This window comes from Balaenoptera borealis, assembly GCF_965194805.1.
Source record: "Balaenoptera borealis genome assembly, chromosome: 17".
NCBI lineage: Eukaryota > Metazoa > Chordata > Mammalia > Artiodactyla > Balaenopteridae > Balaenoptera > Balaenoptera borealis.
In genome coordinates this window covers 7,117,454-7,137,660 of record NC_138876.1, presented here as the reverse complement: position 1 = coordinate 7,137,660, position 20,207 = coordinate 7,117,454, and the positions used below count along the sequence as shown (strand labels likewise).

The window sequence follows — 20,207 nt, the reverse complement described above, 5'->3', positions numbered from 1 at the left end:
CCAGAATGAGATCATCTGAGGGTCAGGAAGCACGGGGGACGCCTATACCCTCAGCCCTGCAACATGCATCGGATTCGATCACCTACAAAAGACACGTGGCCCCCCTGCAGGGGCCTTCCAGAGGCCTGAATCCATCATGACTGTAATTACACCACGGAGCCAGTGAGCGTGGAGTGGGCGTGCCATTCCCATCACGTGCTGAGGACGGAGAGAAAACACTTGCAGTTACGTCCAGAGGACAGACACTGCAGTTACTATCAGTTCTTTTAACATTATACATGTATCCTTAATCTTCTGGGAAAGAATCCTTAGATGAACCACAATGATGGCAAAGCCACCCTGATGGGGAAGTGGAATAAATGAACGAGACAACTGAAGATGCTGGGGTTTCGTTATGAGGAAAAGAATAAAAACCAGCGATTATAATGTCACAATTATGTGTCACTGCCACACTCACAGGCAAGTGATCTGAAGACAAATGAGGCTCTGAGCGAGAGAGGTGAGCAGAGGGAAAAGAACGGGTGGCTCTCCTGTAACCTCCGTGCCTTCGGTAAAGTCAGCGAGAGGTCTGTTTACAGTAGGAGCCCAACAGAGCCTCTGCAGGAACAAGAAGAAGACATCCCGTTGACTCACCGATTACTGGAGCTTAAAGGGATAACAGAACAGGGAGGCTTCACCCGATCCTGTCTGTGGGCAGGACAAGGGGGGAGATCTCAACTCAGTCCCACTTTACAGCAATGCGGGCGGCCAATATCTCCTATGATCTTCAAAGGACTACAGGAGTGTCCCGCTTGGACGTGATTCTTCTGTCAGGTCTCTTGCTGTGTAGTTAAATGATCAAATTCACGGAATGGAGTGATTGTTTTTAAATAGTAATGAAAATAGATTTTTGCACCCTCACACGAATCACGTTCCAGATCCCTCTCCCCATTCTTCTGCCACAAATCTTATGAGATGTTCAACATCCACCCCCAGACGGGCAGGAGGCCCAACCCGGGCTCCCCTTCCGGGTGGATCACAGGAGCGAGGCTCCCCCCAAGCCAGAGGCTGCACGTGAGAGGTCCCCCCTGCAGAGCGGCTTCTCCCGACCAGATGCCCCTGTACAGACGGACAGTGTGAAAGAGTTTCCGGGGACCACATTACTCAGGGCCTGAAATGAAAAACAGGACAGGCTGGACCCGAGTTTCCTTGCACACAGGCAACTGATGTACGTGGTCAGCCACAGGAGTGGATTGCATTTCCTCGCAAAAATAATGAACTGCAAATGACAAACAGCAATTGCAGTGCTGGCTGCCAACCGACATACGTCTTCCAGTGAGACCTGCTACCGAAAGTGCCTCTCAGACTGGCACTGCGTGCTGAGCCCGTCAGGGAGGCTGGCGAGTTCCCCTCCTCCAGGGGGTGAAGGTGGAGCGCAGGTGCGCGGTGCAGGACCCCTGGGGGCTGCCTCGCCTCAGCCGTGACTCTTTCAAGGACCTGCAAGGGGGCGCTCATTCCTGAACCGTGAACGGAAATGTCAACTGCAGTTAGAAATAAGGATATACCAAGGTGTACGTGCTCCCCAGAAACTACCGCATCGCCCCGAAATCTGTGACTCAAAATCGTCTCTATGACAACTGAGTATCTCAGTAAACAACAACTTGGATGAACAATAACCCTCCATTGACAAAGAGCACATACTCTGAAATGCACTACATGAACATGTGTGATGGCTAATTTTAATGGGCCAAGGGGTGCCCACATATTTGGTCAAACATTACTCTGGGTTGTTTCTGTGAGGGTGTTTCTGGATGAGATCAACATTTAAATGAACAGACTGAGTAAAGGAGACTGTCCTTCCTGATGTGGGTGGGCCTTATCCGATCAGTCGAAGGCCAGAATAGAGCAAAAGGGCTGACTCTCCCTTGAATAAGAGGGAATTCCTCCTGCCCGACGGCTTTTGAGCTGGACGTTGGTTTTTTCTTTTTTTCCTGCTCTTCGATTCTAACGGAAACATCAGCTCTTCCTGCATCTCAAGCCTGCTGGCTTTCAGACTGCAATTTATACCATCACACCATCAGTTCTCCTAGTTCTCAGGCCTTCAGACTCAAAGTAGAACCTGCACCATCGGCTCTTGGGTCTCTAACTTGCTGACTGCAGATCTTGGGACTTGTTGGCTGTCAACCTCCAGAATCAGTGAGCCAGTTCCTTATTTTATACACACACACACACACACACGCACACACCATTGGTTCTGTTTCTCTGGACAACACTACCACAGTGTGTTTTCTCACGGGGTCTCAGCAGGGCCTACAACAGGTGGGCCCTTCTACACAGGGGAACACCCTAGCCTGTTCACACATGGCACATGGACTGAAAGGCTGTTGTGTTTTTTAAAAGCAACACGGATGAATGAGTGACCTGCACCACTTCACTTGCATCTCAGGGATCTTCTCCCAGACGGGCCACCCCGCACCCCCAGAGGGTGACACCCCACAGTGTACCCAGCTCCGCCATCTACTGTAGAGGGGTGCCCCCAGCAGCAATAAACAGCACTCAAGTTTAGCTCTAAAAGACCCTGGATCATCATAACGGTAACCTGTTGAATCATCCTGACCTTCTTAAAAGGAAGATGCTGTGTGATGATCAGGTCTCCTTATTATTCACAGACAAACACCCTGAGGGCAGCTGCTGGCCTGCTGGGCCCAGACCCTGGACACCACGGCCAGCGTCAGCCGTGGTCTCGGAAAGGTACAAGCTCTTCTGCTGAACGCCAACTGGCAGGACTGCTCAGTGCAGACTCACTGCTTGGAAGAACCTGGAAACTGGGATTTGTTAAAAATGCCAACAAGGCCTTCTAGAGGGCCGCACAGGTCAGGAAGCCCATAGAGGAAGGACGTGGGGCTTGGAGAAGCAACAGGAAGACGTGGGCTGCTTGGACTCACCCTTTCTCCACTGGCCTTCGAGCCGGAGGGAGAGACCAGGCTGAGGCGCTTCCTGGACCAGGACTCCTCCCAACCCTTCGCCCCCGAGGTGACGACGGGGCATGTCATTTCACCTAAGTGGTGCCTCACGTGTCACCTTCCCCACTTCCAGCAGCATCGACCACCAGCTCCTGCTCCCACCTCTGCTGGAGCCCTGCCCCACCCAACTCCCAGCTACCTTCCAAGACTCTATTCGGGCACGCACCAGGGCACCCATGGAGGCCTCCCTGCCCAGCACCTGCCGCCACCCCAGACCCAGGGTCAAGCTGGGCCACCCCCCAGCACCCCAGAGTGCTCTCGGCCAACCTCCCGGAAGCATTCGTTACTCTCAGTTGGAACTTCCTGTTAAAGGTCTACATTCTCCAGACCAGTTCTGCTCATTTTTTTCCATCTCACCCCTAACATACTATCTTACTTACTTATTTATTATATGTCTGGGGGTTAGCTAGCTCCCTAAATTAGAATGTAAGCTCCTCAACCGTACCATTCATCTGCTCTGTTCACTGCAATATCCCAAGCACCGAGAACAGCGACCTGGCGGGTGGAAGCAGCTCGGGGGCTGTGTGCTGGATGAAAAAAATAAAGCATTTCCCTCACTAGACTATTTATTTGCCTTTTGAGATCGGGGACCGTCTTAACCCTGTAACCCAGAGTGGCAGGCAGAATAATGCCCTCACCCCAAAGAGTGCGTGTCCTAACCTCCGGAACCTGAGAACGGTTCCTTATGTGGACATTAGCCCATGTGACTGAGTCGATGACCTGGAGATGGAAGAAGATCCTGGATTATCCAGGTGGGTCCAAGGTAGGCACAAGCGTCCTTATAGGAGGGAGGAGGTTGGTCAGACTTGGAGAGGGCTATGTGACGACAGAGGCAGAGGTCAGAGCGATGGATGTGGGACGATCTGGGCCTGCCTTTGCTGGCTTTGGAGATGGAAGAAGGGAACCACAGTGAAGGAATGCTGGGTGGCCCCTGGGCCGGAAAAAGCAAGACAGGGATTCTTCCCAGAAGGAAGGCAGCTGTCGACGCCTTGATGTTAGCTCAGTGAAGCCCATTTCAGACTTCTGACCTCCAGAACTGGAAGATCATCAATTTGTGCTGTTTTAAGCCACTGAGTTTGTGGTGATTTGTTGCAGCTGCGATAGGAAACGGACGCCCCCAGGGACTGAACACACAGCCGCGGCTGCGCAGTGAATGTCTGCTAAACGGACCTTGGGAATTTCCAGTAAAATGTCACTTTCAGTCTCTAAAATAAATTCCAACCCACAAGGACAGCAAAGAGTGATTTAAGCCATGAGCCAACGGTGATGGTGGTTGTTATTTTCACTGGTCTTTCTTTTCCTTTAAATAACTAATTTTGACTCAGAGATGCTTGTGATAATATTTCCCCTCTGCTGGTACGTCTTACATTCAACCTACTTAGGCAGCTTTATTAATCAAATATAAGTTTCCTCCTCATAAAACCCTAAAGCAAAAATTTTTTTAAAGAAAAAGAAAAAAAGAAACCAATTTATTTAATGAAAACTGGTCTTAACAAACACGCAAGTAGCTGCATTCAAAGTTGTCATGTGACTTCTCAGGCCAGGCTGGTGAGGCACATGCAAGGTTTCTTCTTTCTGAACATTTCCAAATGCTCCATCCCCATGAATCTATTTTTAATGCTGACACTTGGGGAAAGAGAGAAGTGATGGGAAATCATTGAGGACTCATTTCTGTGTCCAACTAAAAATTTAAATGGTCTGAATGATGGGCCAAATCCTTCCCATGTCTCATTAAAAACTAAGAAGAAAACAACCTAAGAAACACCCTCAGCTCTTAGCTTTCCAATCCCCTCAGCCTACCTACCAGGCCTGTTAGTATTTTCATCCCAGAAAATGAGAACCCCTAAAGACTGGAGATTAATAAATAACTTTCAGTTACCACTGATAAACTTTGATATGTGAGATTCTTTTCAATTTACAGTAATATATCATGAAAAAATTATAAACAGAGCATATAACTAATTTTTTATATGGGAAAGAAATCTTGAAATTTTTAAACATCCAGAATGAATTCACATACAACCCAGAATTTATTTTTGGCCCTTTGGAAGACAATATATATACATACATATATATATACATATATATATATATATACATATATATATATATATATATATATATGTATATATATATATATGTATATATATATAGGAAACTTTTAAAAGATCTCAAAATATGCTATCCAATAGTAATTTAAAATCATTTTTTTCTACAATATATAGTACATACTTTATGACAATGTGTTCTTGCTATTTTTTCTACAGGATATAATTGGAGAATCAAAACATAAAGCCCACAGCACACTCCATCCTACTTAATAAACATTTACTGAGCAACTACGATGTGTGAGACCTTGAGCTGGAGAAAGATGAAGTCCCCTACATCAAGGGCTCCCCACAGGGTGAAGGGAGAACATTACTGCTTCCCAACAGGTGCACCAGGGTCCACATTTGAGTGGCTTAAGGACACTCAATAAACAGATATAATTTCTGTACTGAAAAATCCTAAACCACAGTTTAATTAAAAGAAAAAATGTTGAAACTGATTCATTTCTCTAATAAAAACAGCTACACTTAAACTGAAATAAGACAACTGAATCCAGAGGGCATTCCTTCACCTAGGAGAGGCTGACACAGTGCAATCCCTTTGCCATCGGAGTGGGCGTCTGACGTCTCCCGCCCGTCAGTCCATCCATCCATCCAATCTCCCATCCATCATTTACCAACAGCCTCGGTGCGCCAGGTGCCAACCAGGTGGACAGGGGGATGACTAGGACACACATCCTCGGGAACATTTCCAAATGCAGTTACTCCAGACTGTGTTAAACAGTGACACTCCTCTTAGCCCTGTGTTCCCAATAAACCACGAGGCTGAAGGGTGCCACTGTTTTCTGCCACTGCAAACACTTTATACCTGTTTACACTGGCTGCGCCGGAGGCTCACCTGCCTTATCCCTTGTCATGCTGTCACTCTAACGCCTCAGAGCACATCTAAGCTGTACCCTTCACCCGCAACCTCGTGTATCACCGCATCGCCTGCGACGCGCAATAAATCACGTCTCTAAGTAACAGCAAATCAATCCAGCTTCTGGAAGGAAGACGCAAGTCACAATCGGTGGCGCCTCCCTGCAATTCTCTAAAGGATTTGGCGTGTACGAGACATCCAAAGCTCTCCTATACCCTTCCTGAAGTGCCGGGTCTAGCTCAGGGCTCCACACGCCGTGATGCAAACGAGGAGTTTCAGAAGAGATTTACAAGACAATCTGAAGACTGCAGTCTAATAAATACAAAGAAAAGCTGCAAGAGTGTCTGGCCTAGAGGTATATGAGTCTGTTCCCAAACAATGCAGAACACCAGGCCCCTGCAGCCTGAAACATCAAGCTCCTACTGTCCTGTCTGACTTCTGTCCAGGGTCTCGTTGACAGAAAGCATACTAATGGAGGAGGGTTTCCAGACCACGTGGTCCTAACGTTCATCTAGAGGCGCCAAGTCTTGTCTGTGGATCTAGAAATCCAGAGGTGAACCAGCATGTACTAATTCCCCCGGGAAGTGCTCAGCCTGAATGTCATGCTTTGTGCTGTGGCCTGGGCACACCTGGGGGGACGGTCACGGAGACAGCCCTGGGAAGTCCACCGGGTCATCAAAGGCAGGTCGTGGGGGACATGTCACTCAGGGATGCGAGAGCCGAATTAAGAGATTCTTTGTTACTTGCCAAGAAAAACTTACCTCTTCCGCTGTTAACTGCTTCACGCTTCCTTCTTGTTTTTTGTTATCAGATTCGGTACCAAGTGTACAGCAGAACCTGGATCATTCTAGTAACTCCCACTCTCCCAGGTCTGTGAGCAAATGTCAGACAGCTGCCCCAGCAGCCCTTTATAAAACAGCCCCCAACACCCCGGCTCCTCGGCCCACGCCCCTCCCCCTTCCTCATTTTACTTTTTTCCACTGCTCTCGTTCACCATTTGACATCCTTTCTGTCTTACTTATCTTTTTCCCAGTAGAGTAACCACTTTGATGGCAAACATCGGTTCTCTCCTGGAACCCCAGCAATGAGAACACTGCAGGCACTTAACTACACGCTTCCTGAGTGAATCACTAAAAGATGGATAACCGTGTAAAACTCTGTGGTCTGCAGTTCAACCTTCTCCATGAACATGAACTTTGATTCTAAACCATACACCCTGGGTCTGCCCTGGTTCTGATGTGCTTACTGTCGTTTTTGCTTTTTTAAGTATTTGTGTAAGCCAGCTCAAATCTTGTGTACAGTGAAGCAGGAGAGAGTAGAGAGAGAGGTACAGACAGATACAAAGGATGATCTGATTATCACACACGCCGCATCCTAACAGATGGTAAAGTCTCCACTGAGGTTAGAAGGAGAGGAAATGAACCAAACAGTGTGACAATTAACTAGAGTAACCTTCATTCAAACACTGGCCATCTTCTTCCTATCAGTTTAGTTCAGTCATCCTGCGCTGATTCCGCCTGGTGATGTTTAATACTTAAGAGGCCAGTCCCTCCTGGCATCTCTGGCTGTCCCCCCGGCACCCCTCCTCCACAGACTCCGGCCTTAGGGACCGAGGCTGCTTTTGACCATAGATGTGTCCAAATGCATCCATACCACGCTTGTTTCGCTCTGGGATGCCTTTCATTGAAAGGAAATGAATCAAGTTTCCAGAACTTTTTGAAATATACTACACCTTTCCCCTACAACACAGCCTCACATATGGCGCTACCGCAGATACAATCCCATAAGAAGAAGAAACTGCATGAGACTAGACCAATTTCATTCCAAATTCCACCTTAGATAGGTTAAAGCCCTGAAAACCTAAGGGGGCAGGGGAGAGAGAGGGTGTGTTTCAGCGCAGGGAGACAGCATTTAACGGGGAGGGGAAGGTCCTACCTGCTTCACGACTGTCACCGTCCCGGGCGCCATGGCGACCACCGAGGCAACGGCAGTGGCATCGTGGGTCTCGGTGCCCAGCTCGATGATCTGCTGGAGGATGTTTACAGCCGTGGGGTCAAGCCGGTCACCTTGCCAGGAAGAAGCGAACAGGAGACCAGTAAGGCCATGGGTGGTGAAGGTCAATGAACACAAAAGCAGCCCTTAGCAGAGGCCATTCTTGCGCGGCGCCTTCTCCAGGGATGCACGGGTTCTCGGTACGCGCTCATTTTGACCACAGAAATAATGTGCATGGTACTTCACAGCCGACAATGCACTCTCTATAAGAACATCTCAAAACTCCAAACAACCTGTGAGGAGATGACATTGTGGTACTATTATCCCCACTTTATAGATTAGTCACCTCACTGCAAAAAAATGGAAGAGGATTGTCTTAGGCCATTGGGTCAGTCGGTTACATCACAAAGCCAGGGCTCAAGCCCAGATGTTCTGAATCCAAACTTGTTGATACAGGACTGCCTCTCAAAACAGAAACTCCTGAGAAGCACCAGCTATGACGTCAAACCACAGAGCTGGTTTTCCTTGAGCACAGGCATGGTAGGTGGTCAGTGAGCATTGTGCCAGATAAATTACACAGGATACAGGCAGAACACCCAAGGATGTCTCAGTTATCAAGCCAGTGGGCTTTAGAATTCTAAATTAATGTAAGCTTAGGATTCTCTTTCAATCATCTCAAAAGACTGTAATCCATATCATCAGGGCAGCTACTGAGTATACCCTTTCACTCAGCTCTCACCATCTGCTTGGCCATCTGTGACTCTCCGGAACACAGCACTCTGACCCTGATCATTACTTCACTAAGAGGGAAATTACTACCTCATCTCCAGGCAAGCATAATATTATGAAGTCTCCACCAACGTCTACATACTCCTGGACGACTTTCTGCGGGCCACGTTCCAATGCGAATCAGTAAGTGATGAGGGGAGGGAATTCAACGTGTTCTACACAGAGGGTAGGACGTGGCATACGACTGAGGCAATGGCATTAGCACCTGTTCACCATGCACCAGCCTAGCATCCCCTACACACACCTATACACACGTACACACACCTATACACACGTACACACACCTATACACACGTACACACACCTATACACACGTACACACACCTATACACACGTACACACACACTCTCCTTCGGCAGGGGGGCGGGTTTCAACTCTGCCTTGCAGCCAACTGCTCTAAACATCTAAACGCTAAACAAAACATTGACCTTAAAAAATGTACTGAAATAAGATCTTAATTCCTCATCCATTTACTCCCTCAATGACCATTTATCAAGCTGAACTGTCAGCCAGGAACATGGTTCCCAGTGGGATACAGCCGGGGTCCCCAACCCCCGGGATCTAATGCCTGATGATCTGAGGTGGAGCTGATGTAATAATAATCGAAATAAAGTGCACGATAAATGTAACGCGCTTGAATCATCCCGAAAGCATCCCCTCCCCCCGTGCTTGGAAAAACTGTCTTCCATAAAAATGGTCCCTGGAGCCAGAGAGGCTGGGGACCGCTGGGATACAGGCAAAGATCTAACGCTGCCTCCCCCCACCCCTTCCAGGGCTCACAGGTGACTGAGACGGACCGTAAGCAAATCATACAGCTCCTGGTCGGTTCCATATCAGGGGGGCGACTAGGGAGCTCTGTGGGAGCTCTGTGGGAAAGTCAGGCGGGCTCCCGGGAGATGACACACCATCTGAATACTGAAGACGAAGACGCGCTTGCCAGAAAAAGTGCTGTGGGGGGAGGGGAAAAGGCCAGGCCCCAGAGGGCACAGGAGCGTGTGGGTGAGAAACACAGCTCACGCCGAGAACGGCAGAGTCTGGCCCAGGAGGGCACGGCTCCAAGGTGGCCAGAGATGAAGCGCGGGGAGGCCAGGGCCCAGAGCAGGTGGCCCGGCCGCCGAGCTGCAGAGTCTGCAGTGTTTCCTAAGAGCCAGGAGGAGATGCCGGGGGCCTGAAGGAGTGAGTGAGTGAGCGCTGGTGGGGGATGAAGACGGGCAGGCTGTCCTGGCAGGGCTTGAGCAATCGCTGAAGTCACTGGACGGGAGGAAGGAAACACACACTGAGACATGGCGTCAGCTCTGGGAACCGCACCAAGCGCCGGCACCTTGACGCCCCATCTGCAGAGCCTGCTTCTCTCACAGGCTGCAGAGCTGTCTCCCGAATCCCCCGGTGAGCACAGCACCGGCAATGAATCTTCCCCAAAGTGACCGGCCCAAAGGGGTTTTCTGCACACCCTTCTTACAACCTGGGGTTTAGGGATGTAAGAGCTGGATGAAATGGCAATTTCCTGTCTCCTATCACCAGCTGACTTCACTTAATGCTTCCTCTAATCCCACTTGCTTGACCTCTGTCCCCCAAATACACAGAGGGCTGTGGTACATTATATTAACTCGTACTCCTTTCCTGTTTTGAAAAGAGCATCAAGAAAAAGTTTTCTAAGCACGGTGCCCGAATTGCCACTAGGCTGGCACAGTGGTTTGTTTTTTAAAACTGATCGAACATTTGAAACGGACGACATTTGACATAAAAATCCTGACTTGGGGCTTTTCAGAAGAACTGGGAAGTGGGCAGCCCCAACAAGAAGTCAGGAGACCTCGATTCCAAGACCAGCTCCAACACCCAACAAGTGGGTGACCCTCAGCCAACCGTTTACAAGGAGGCAATCTTCCGCATCTGTGAAGTGAGGACAGTAGGACCTGCTTCTCCCTGTTCTGAGAGGTGATCACATGTGTGGACATCCGGCAACCCTGTTAGGCAGCACCACCTTGGCTGGGGCCCTGTTCTAGAACACTGCAGGAGAGCTCTCCCTCCAAGCCTGACAGTGGGACCGCTCCAGTGGTCAGAATGCAGTGGAAGGAGATCACCGGGCGGACATGATTCATCCGCAAAGTCATTCCTTCAGCGTGTCTACCACAGGCCAGTTCTAAGGTGCCAGAGGGAGGCGGGGAGCGCGCTCTCACCGCTCTCTGAGGTGTATCTCAGGTCCTGGAGGGCAGCCACTGCTGCCTGCGTGCCCTGGACATCCTCTTCGGCTTCGGTGATGTGCAGGTACTGGGTGGAGGGCTCCTCCGGAGCTTCCGTTGCTGGCTAAATAAAAACACAGTATCATCCATGTGACCTTCTAGAAGATCACCTATTCCCCAGAAGTCCCAGGATAATGGGTTAAGACACAACAAATGCACATAAGCAACGCTTTTGCAGCAGCTCATTAAGCGGGCGCCCCTGAGAAATCAGTGCTCCAGTAAAAACCTACTTCCCAAAGACAAAACTTCTCTTTGCAAGTGCCGAGACTTTTTAAAACCAGCGTCGGTGGAAAGCTTCCTGCAACACATTCTTGCCGTAGGGAACGGAGTATGCTGTTCGTAACTAGAGATGACACACGCTCAGAGGTTCTCGTGTGTGTGCTCTTCTGCTGTCTCCTCTGCTCTTCCCATGGCCACCAACGCTGCCCTAATCTCCCCTGTGCCCGGGCCTCCAGCCGTGAGGCCGAGAGGAAGGCACAGCAGTGGTGACGGTGGAAGGGAGGAGAGGACGGGTAACCACATAACACTCGGCAAGCTTCGAGCACGGGTCCCGGCACAGAGCAAGATCTCAGCAAATCTTAGCTACTCATGCTGCTCTGATTTTTATAGGAAGGATATGAGAAATACAACTGACCAGAGAAAATGTATCTGTGCAAAATCAGGACTCATGAGAGTAGGAGAAGCTAAAGAGACATTCACAGGTATCTTATACCTAAGGAGAGAAGAGGCGGGATGGAATTTTCACAAGAACTAGATATTGATAATCACCTCCTTCTGGAACTGCAAGGCAGGAAACATGAATGTCACCAATAAAGAAGAACAAAAAGGAGATTTTACATACAATTTATAGGAGCCAAAGTGATCACGCTCTATAAGCACTTATCATTTACTCACACAGGTTCAGAATAGAATGTGATTATTCTTTTACAGCCAAGTGGTCGAGTTCATTTAGGCATTTCCAGCCTGACATTTAGTAGACACCCAATAAATGTCTGATGAATGCATAAATGAACAAACAGAAGCATATTTCCTTTTAAGTACCATTAAGCATCATAGTGGCCAACACTGGTTGGATCTGAGGAATGGCTTAGCCTGTGATGAAGAGGATGGGCATGGACTGGCTTCCCCTCTTTGGGGTACTCTTTGTAATAACCATCTGTGGGAAGGACAGTGCTTTACAGGGCATTCCTGGGAGGCTGGCGACAGCCCAGCTGCTGTAACAGGCAGCTTGTCGTCACACGGGGACCACCCCCTGCCCAGCTTCTTAGCTGCTCTACTGTCTCACTTCTGGAGTCTAGTGCGTGGCTTGGTGTCAACTATTTTTATTGAGTCACAGTTCTGCTGAAGGTGTCAGGATCTGCAAGGAGCGAGACCTCCAGAGGAGAGGGCCATGACTGCACTAACAAAAGCACCAACTGGCCAGGAGAGATGGTGTTCTACATCAGGAACTGGCATGCCAATGTCCGTGTGTAACAGAGAGCAAATCCTTGCAAGTATGAACTTGAAACACCAGAGGACTGACTGTTTCCCACAGATGAGGATGTGACGTTGATGCTGGAGACACCACCAACTCCAGTAACCATGGCAGCTGCCATTTACTGTAGGCCTACCGGGGACTAGACAGTAGCCCCAGCGTTTTATAGACAGCGCTTTAACACACTCCTTACATTTTCTTATAGAAAATGTCAAACATACGCAAGACAGAGAGGTGAGCCTCCATGTACACATCACCCAGTCTCGACAATCATCAGCTCGTGGCCAGTCCTGTTGTGCCTGTCTCCTCACGCACGCCACACAACTGCCCTTTGATTTTGAAGCAAATGTGGATGTCACATCAATTTATCTCTAAATATTTTAGAACGCATCTGTAAAAGGTAAAACTCTTTCAAACCATAACTAAAACACCACTGTCACACTCAAAACACTTAACAGTAGTTCCTTAATATCTTCACATATCTAAATGGTGTTCTAATTTCCCCAGTTACCTCATTTTTTCACAACTTGTTCTACAAATCATATTTAAGTAAGTTATTGAAATCCATATATTAGAACTGACTGATGAAAGTCTCATAAGACTTGTATTTACAGGCTCTCCCTCCACTCTTTCTCCCCTGCTTATAGTTTTGTTGGGAAAAGTGGTCGTTTGCCTTCAGAGTTTCCAACAGTCTGGCTTTTGCTGACTGCACCAACATGGAATCATTGAATATGTTCCCTTGTCCACTGTATTTCCTGTAAATTGGAAGTCAGACGCAGAAGCTTAATTAGGTATCAGTTCCCTTTCTGGCAGGAAGGCTCCACGGGTAACATTGTGTACTTCCATCAGGAGACACTCTATGTCTGAGTGTCTCTGTTTTTGCCATGTTGGCAGGAGGCTGATGGTCATCGCTTAGACCCATGACATCAGTGGAGGGTTGCAAAATGGCAATACTGTAAATCTTCATTTGTTAGCTAGAATACTTCTACAAAAAGAAACGTCTCTCCACAAACATTTGGTTACTCTGAGATATAGTTTATTTAGATGAGGTAGAAAAACTGTTTGATTCTGAGCCTTTATTTACCAAAACAGAGTTTTATTTAGCAAAATAGAGTTGATTCCCTAATGTCCTACAAAGGTGACTAAGGATTTTTCTCCCAGTATCATTATAAACTCATGGGTTTAAACACACTTGATGTGCTTCACTCCAGTCTGTAAACACTAACAACAGCCTTGGAGTAACAATATCAACCCTACCACTGACAGTGGAATAACTGAAAACAGTACTTTTTTTGCAGTTCTTTTTGCCCTTAGGTTATATCCCACTAGGGAGGAACAACCAAATTTCTATCTTAAAGTCTCTTGAAATAGTCCTTCTCTATGTAGTTCTGCCATCGTGTTGATATATAGTTCATATACTTTATTTCATTCTATTCTCAATTTTTAGGGTTAGGGTTTGCTTTTTAAAGTGTAATTTTGTTTTTATTATTATATAAGAAATGTATTTCTTATATTTATATCAGAGCTTCAGAGTCAAGTCTGCACAGTGGGTCTGCTAAGACAAGTTTAGCCTCTCTCCTACCCTCTCCATCTTGTTATCTCCCTGCCTTTTCTACCTATGCTTTCCTCCCTTTTTATAACTATTTTATTTTGAAATAATTTTAGATTTACAAAAGAGTTCCAGAAAAAATACAGAGAGTTCCCACATACCCTTCATCGCACTTCCCCTAATGCTGACATCGGCTGTAACCATGATACAATGATGGAACCAAGATATCAACATTGGTACAACACCAGATTCCACTGGCTTTTCCACTGGCGTCCCTTTTTCTGTTCCAGGATCCAATCCAGGACCCCACAGTGCATTGAGCGGCCACGACTCCGAAGTCTCCTCCAACCTCTGACAGTTCTTCAGACACTCCTGAAGAGAACTGCTCAGGCATCTGACCACCCACATCATCACATCATTTGGATACATCGGATGGTCTCCCATGATTAGGTGGAGGCTGGGGATTTTCTGAAGAGCACCACGAGGTGACTGCCCTTCTGATCACATCATATCAGGGAGTACATGAAGTCACTACGTCTTACTACTGAGGATGCTGACCTCGATCACGTGGTTAAGGTGGTGTCTGCCAGGCGTCTCACCTGTAAAGTTACTACTTTTCCCTCTATAATTAATAATTATTTAGGGGGAGATATTTTGAGGCTACATAAATACTGTATTTCTCCTTAAACTCCTGTCTACTAATTCTAGCATTCATCAATGGATCTTGCCTGCTGCAATTATTACTGTGGTGTTCTAATGGTAATTTTCTATCTCCCTCATTCTTTCTATATTTATTAATCAGAATTCTTCTGCGGGGAAGAACTGTTCCTTCTCCACCATTTATTCAATCATTTATTTATGTCAGTATGAATGCAGAGATATTTATTCTATTCTTTCAGTTTTAGTCCAATACCATCATGATTTACTTTGTTACTCAAATTGTTCCAGCTCTGGGCCATTAGGAACTCTTTGGGTTGTCTCGTGTGTCCTTTTGGCATGCCTCCATCTTACTTTCGTGGAGCACGTTGTTACTTCCTAGTACTGCAAAATGCTCCAGGATCAACTTACATAATTTCTGCCTCAGCCCTGGAATCAACCACTTTTCAAAGGGCCCCTGGTTCCTTCTGTTGGAGAATCCTGAGAAACCAAGATCTAGATACCAGGTGTGCTCATTGCCAGCGGGGTGTCAGTGCTTCTAGGCCCTCTAAGCACAAAAAGCTACGAAATACATGTATGTGTACTAACCATGTATACACATATATCCGGAATTATTTCTACATCAATCTATTGGTGTGCACACACACACACATAAAATCTATCTACAGATTATATATAACAGTGTTGCAGTAAATAGCCTTGTGCAGACACCTTTCCTCATTTTTGTCAGTATAACTTTGGGATAATTTTCTAACGGTGGGATCGTCAAGTTAATGGAAAAAGAAACACGTATGTAATTTTAGTAGATATTGCTAAATTCCCCTTCATAAAGGTCACATCGTTTTGCATTCTCACCAGCAATGCATGAGAGTGCATATTTCCCTTCAGCCTCTCCAGCAGAGATGATGTCAAAACTTTCGGATTCTTGCCAGTCTACTAGGTAAGAAATTCTATCTCTGTCAAGTTTTACTTACATTTATTATGTGGGAGGTTGATTGTGCTTTCAGATATTCAAGGTCATTTGCATTTCAGATATTCAAGGTCATTTGCATTTCTTTTTCTATGAACCTTTCTTATCTCTCGCCCATTGGGTTGTCGATCTTTTTCATCAGTATTTCTAGAAGCCTTTTATAATGTAAAGATATTCACCCTTTTTTCTATGATATGACTGAAAATATTTTTTTGTCATTTGCCCCTCTACTTCTTGAGTTCTTTTACATAGTAGTTTTTAAATTTTTTTATGTGGTCAATTTTTTTTCAGTCTTTTCCCTAATTGAATCTGGATTTTGAGTTACAGTTAGGAAAGTTCTCCACACTCCCAATTTATAAATGAATTCACTTATGTTTTCTTCTCGTATTTGTAAAATATCTCTTTTTTTAAATCTCTGTTCCTTTGCTCTAGGTTCTCTCTATAGATAAGTCATTGATTATTGTATACTGATGTTTTAATCTGCTGTTTATTGTGTGTAGTAGATTTTCACTCATTCTTTCAGATTTTCAAAAACATAATCCTGTGTCTACAGAGATACTTTATTTCTTCTCTTCCGATTCTTATGTCTCTATTTACTCTGCCTTTGTCCAACACACCAGCTGAGGCCTCCCATGTGATGTTAAAAACCAGAGCCCCTGGGGCACCCTCATCTTTTTCCCAACTCTAACGAGAAACCCCCTAGTCTAGGATGCCAGCTTTTGGGCTGAAACACATACATTTTGTTTTTCATCTTAAAGATGTATTCATCAAATTCTACTTTATTGACTGTTTTTAATCAATGGATGCTGAATTTTGTCAAATTTTCATAGATGCCTTTTCTGCATCTATGAAGATGATCATTTCATTTTTCTCCCTAGTTCTCTCATTACGATGGGTTACATGGACACAGTAACACACTCCCTCCTACTGGACAACCCTTCCCCTGAATTCTGGAATACTCCTCACATTGTCATGATGTATTATTGTTTTTCATGGGGTGTTGGATTTCTTTCAAAGCCCTTACTCTTAACTGGAGTAAGCCCACTGGATACTCTAATGCCCTAGAAAGTTCTCAGGAAGTGGTTCTCAATTGGGAGTGATTTTGACTCCTGGGGAACACTGGCAATGTCTGTGATAGTCTGGTTTTCACAGCTGGGATCCTAGTGGGTAGAGGTCAGTGATACTACTAAACATTCTAAAATGCACGGCACAGCCCTCTACCACAAAGAATTATCCGGATCATAACTTTAGCAGGACTCAGTTTGAGAAACTCTGCCTAAGGTAAACTGCAATTTGGTGTGACCCCTGGTACTTGAAAAGAGAAACAACTACAGGCTTTTAAAATACAGCTACTGGCTTTTATATAATTCAGTCAGGAAACTGGTTCCAACACCTGAGGGGAAAACAAAGGAGACAGGTAGGAGGACACGCCTCCGGTGGAAGGAGAGGAGGGCCGAGAATCAGCAAATGGGGCCCTTCCCTGTCCTCTGGGGGAGGACTGACAGTACATGCCCTGTCGTGCATTCTTCTTTCAGATGCAACTTCCGAAGCTCTGAATTCGTGGTAACAGAAGTGAAAATACCGATGAGCCCAACACGGACATTCACAAACCAGCCTAAAAGCAACCCAGAGCAAGAAGTCACATGCATGGCCTGGCTCTCACCCAGTGGTACCCCTCAGATATGAGGCAGGGTTTGAAAAGATTTCCAAGTTTCCCAACCAGAAGACCCACTGCTCTGAGGAACAGCACTGGGCTTGCCTGGTTTGTCATCTGCGTTTAGGAAAAGTCACAATCGATACCATGCTTTAAAAAGTACCTCCCACTTGGGATCTCCTTCGTTCTCCACCAACTTCAGGCCGTGCTTGTTCTTCAAGTGCCTGTTGAACTCCCATTTGGTGCCATAAACGAAGCTGCACACAGGACACTTCAAACAACCTGAAAGCACAGACACAGGTAAAAAGAAGCATTCACAACACATGAATTCTGCCTTCCATTCAAATGCTTCAAATCTAAGGAATGTATTTTTTTGTCACTAGTACTTACTTTCAATCCAAGCTTACCTTAATATGAAACAGAATAGCAACAGTATATGTGTTTTTCAGGGCAAAGGTTTAAAACTTAATGCATTTCTTTTCGTTTATTAAATGAGAATTTGCAGTTGACCTAATACACACATAATATTTTAGGTGCCAGAGAGAATTAAGATGAGTAACATAATTCCCTTGGCCAAGTGGCTGAGCAGCTTAAATGATTTTTTCATGTTTTTATTCGAAAATAACAAATAATTTGGAAAGCAAAAAATAACTGAAGGACAATGGGTGCTTTTCTCAATCTCCTTCGTCCTAAAACACTAAGACCAAGGGCAAGATTCTCAGTCTCCTTCACATCAGAAGCGGAGCCAGTGATATAAATTCCCATGTGAATATCCCGCTAAAGAACAAATGAAAAAGCTGGTGACATCCTGAAATGTCACTATTTATTTAATTGATTAAATTTTATACATGTTCCAGGAAGTATCTGGATGCTTTCATTAAGAGAATATAAAATTCTAGGGTAAAAAAAGAAAAACCAAAAAAACCGACACACAAAGTCACACAAAGACTCTCTTTCTAAAATTATATCAGAAGCAGCAACTAAATTGGGAGCTGGACAAAAATCACTTATTTATTTGTCTGTTTATATGAAGCAGAGTTGATACACAATGTTGTGTTAGTTTCAGGTGTACAGCAAAGTGATTTAACAGGTTGTGCTTCCAGAAGCAAACTCCAGCCCCTCAGGAGGCTAACTGAGGTCCTGGCAGCAGGCCTCCAAATCTACCAGACACTTAGCAGGCCAGAGTCAGGCTAAGTGCTGGCACCCTCAGGTGTGCACCCTGAGCCGGCCGGGGCAGTGAGATGGGACCACCAGGCACCTAACTGGTCTCCCCGCAGCCACTGTTTGTCTGCTCTACACCCGGCACACAAATAAAAATTCTTAAAAACTCAAACAAAATCACATCTCACACCTCTACTGCCTTCCCATCACACCCAGAATAAAACCCCAGCTCCTTGCTGTGGCCTGTGACCCCAGGGGCCTGGTCCCTGCCTCCCTCTCCAGGCTTGTCCCCTCCCCTTACCCCCCATCCTCACCTTTCTCTGTCTTTTGCATTCCCCAAGCTCCTTCTCTTCTCAGGACACCTGCTGTTGGCAGTCTGTCTGCTGACCCGGTCCCCTGTCTCTGCTGGACCTGCTGTGCTTCCCTGTGCCCTCCCAGCATCAGTATTTATTTCTTGCTCACTGGGGCACTAAGGAGGGAGGGAGAGGAATTCTGTCCTCATGACAAGGTGTCTTAACAAATTATATAAGAACTAGACAAATCTCATGGTACACATCACATAATTTAAGCACCTCCTAGATGCAGCTGGGATGTGCTAGCTCTCCTGAATCAATTCCATGTCAGTGACTCTTAGAGAGCACTCAGGAGTTCTGTAACCGGGGTTTCCTGTCTACCACCTGAGGGGGTGGGCGATTCCCCAGAAAGTCATGAGAAGGAACGGAAGCCAACCCAGGTGGCCGACAGCACAGCCCCTCAAACTTTCAGCCTCCCACGCTGGGAGGGCACAGGAGAGCACAGCGGGGCCAACAGAGACAGGGGCCAGAGTCAGCCCAAAGACTGGCAACAGACACCAATTCTGAACTTCCAGAACATTCTACAGAAAAGGCAGCTCAAACAGATGCTTGTTTTCTGAAACTCAAACACACTGCACTCTTTTTTTAGGCAAAATCAAATGGGCTTGTTCTTTCTTGCCCAGAGGATAATTAAACTTACTTTTTAACCTTCTTTGTTATCGCTTATTAATCATCTAAAATGAAATATTTTCCTACAATCATCTTTTAAAACCCTCCAAGGTATGAGAACCACTACCTTTTCTTTGGGTTAAGCTGACATTGCTTCTATAAAGACTTAATACGAGGTAATGAACACAAGCAAACTACCTAAGGTTAAAGTTAGGCTTTAAAATGAAATTGAAGGTTCCTTCTGGGCTATTCTTTAACAGAAACTAATTTAGGGAGAAAAACATCCTTATATTATGTTTAAATTAAAATTAATATGAGAATGCCTCCACATTAATTAAAACTTCCACCTTTGCCATGGTGGCTTTAATTAAAGAACAACAAATGGAAATATGTAATCTAGACCGAAGGTGTAACTATGCCAGTTAATTGACATTAAAGCTGAGAAAAATTAATTTCCATTTCAATTCATTAAATGCTTAGGCCACACTCAGTAAAGGTCACGGGGAGGCTTGGTGAATTTCCTTGCAGCATTGATATTAAGTAGGCACCATAAAACCCTAAACATCCCCCCACCGCCCAAGTCGCAAATTCCTCTGGCGGAAAGACAAACCAGGCCAAAGGATAGAATTTCAGGAGCAATTTTAAAATTCCATCATGGAACCCTTTATTCTTTTTGGAATGCAATATATTCTGGAGGAATTTTGAGCATTAAACTATTTGCACTCCTTTGCAGTGGCTGACATTACTGAAAATTCAATTTTATCTTCAATAATATAACTCCCAGAATGGC

The 20,207-nt window shown here is 45.9% G+C and overlaps 1 protein-coding gene across 6 annotated transcripts in view; it reads right to left on the bottom strand.

Annotated features, from left to right (window-relative positions):
* ZFAT (zinc finger and AT-hook domain containing) overlaps positions 1 to 20,207 on the bottom strand; it is a 404,316-nt gene that overhangs the window by 239,223 nt on the left and 144,886 nt on the right. For all 6 annotated transcript variants that reach the window (XR_014236662.1, XM_082364604.1, XM_082364603.1 and 3 more), the window contains 3 exons: positions 17,458 to 17,576; positions 10,928 to 11,054; positions 7,905 to 8,035 (listed from right to left, as the gene is read on the bottom strand). Coding sequence is in view for 5 of the 6 variants with exons in the window: in XM_082364604.1 (XP_082220730.1) it covers positions 7,905 to 8,035; positions 10,928 to 11,054; positions 17,458 to 17,576 (377 nt within the window). In the remaining variant the exon portion in view is untranslated. The remainder of the gene's footprint in view (positions 1 to 7,904; positions 8,036 to 10,927; positions 11,055 to 17,457; positions 17,577 to 20,207) is intronic.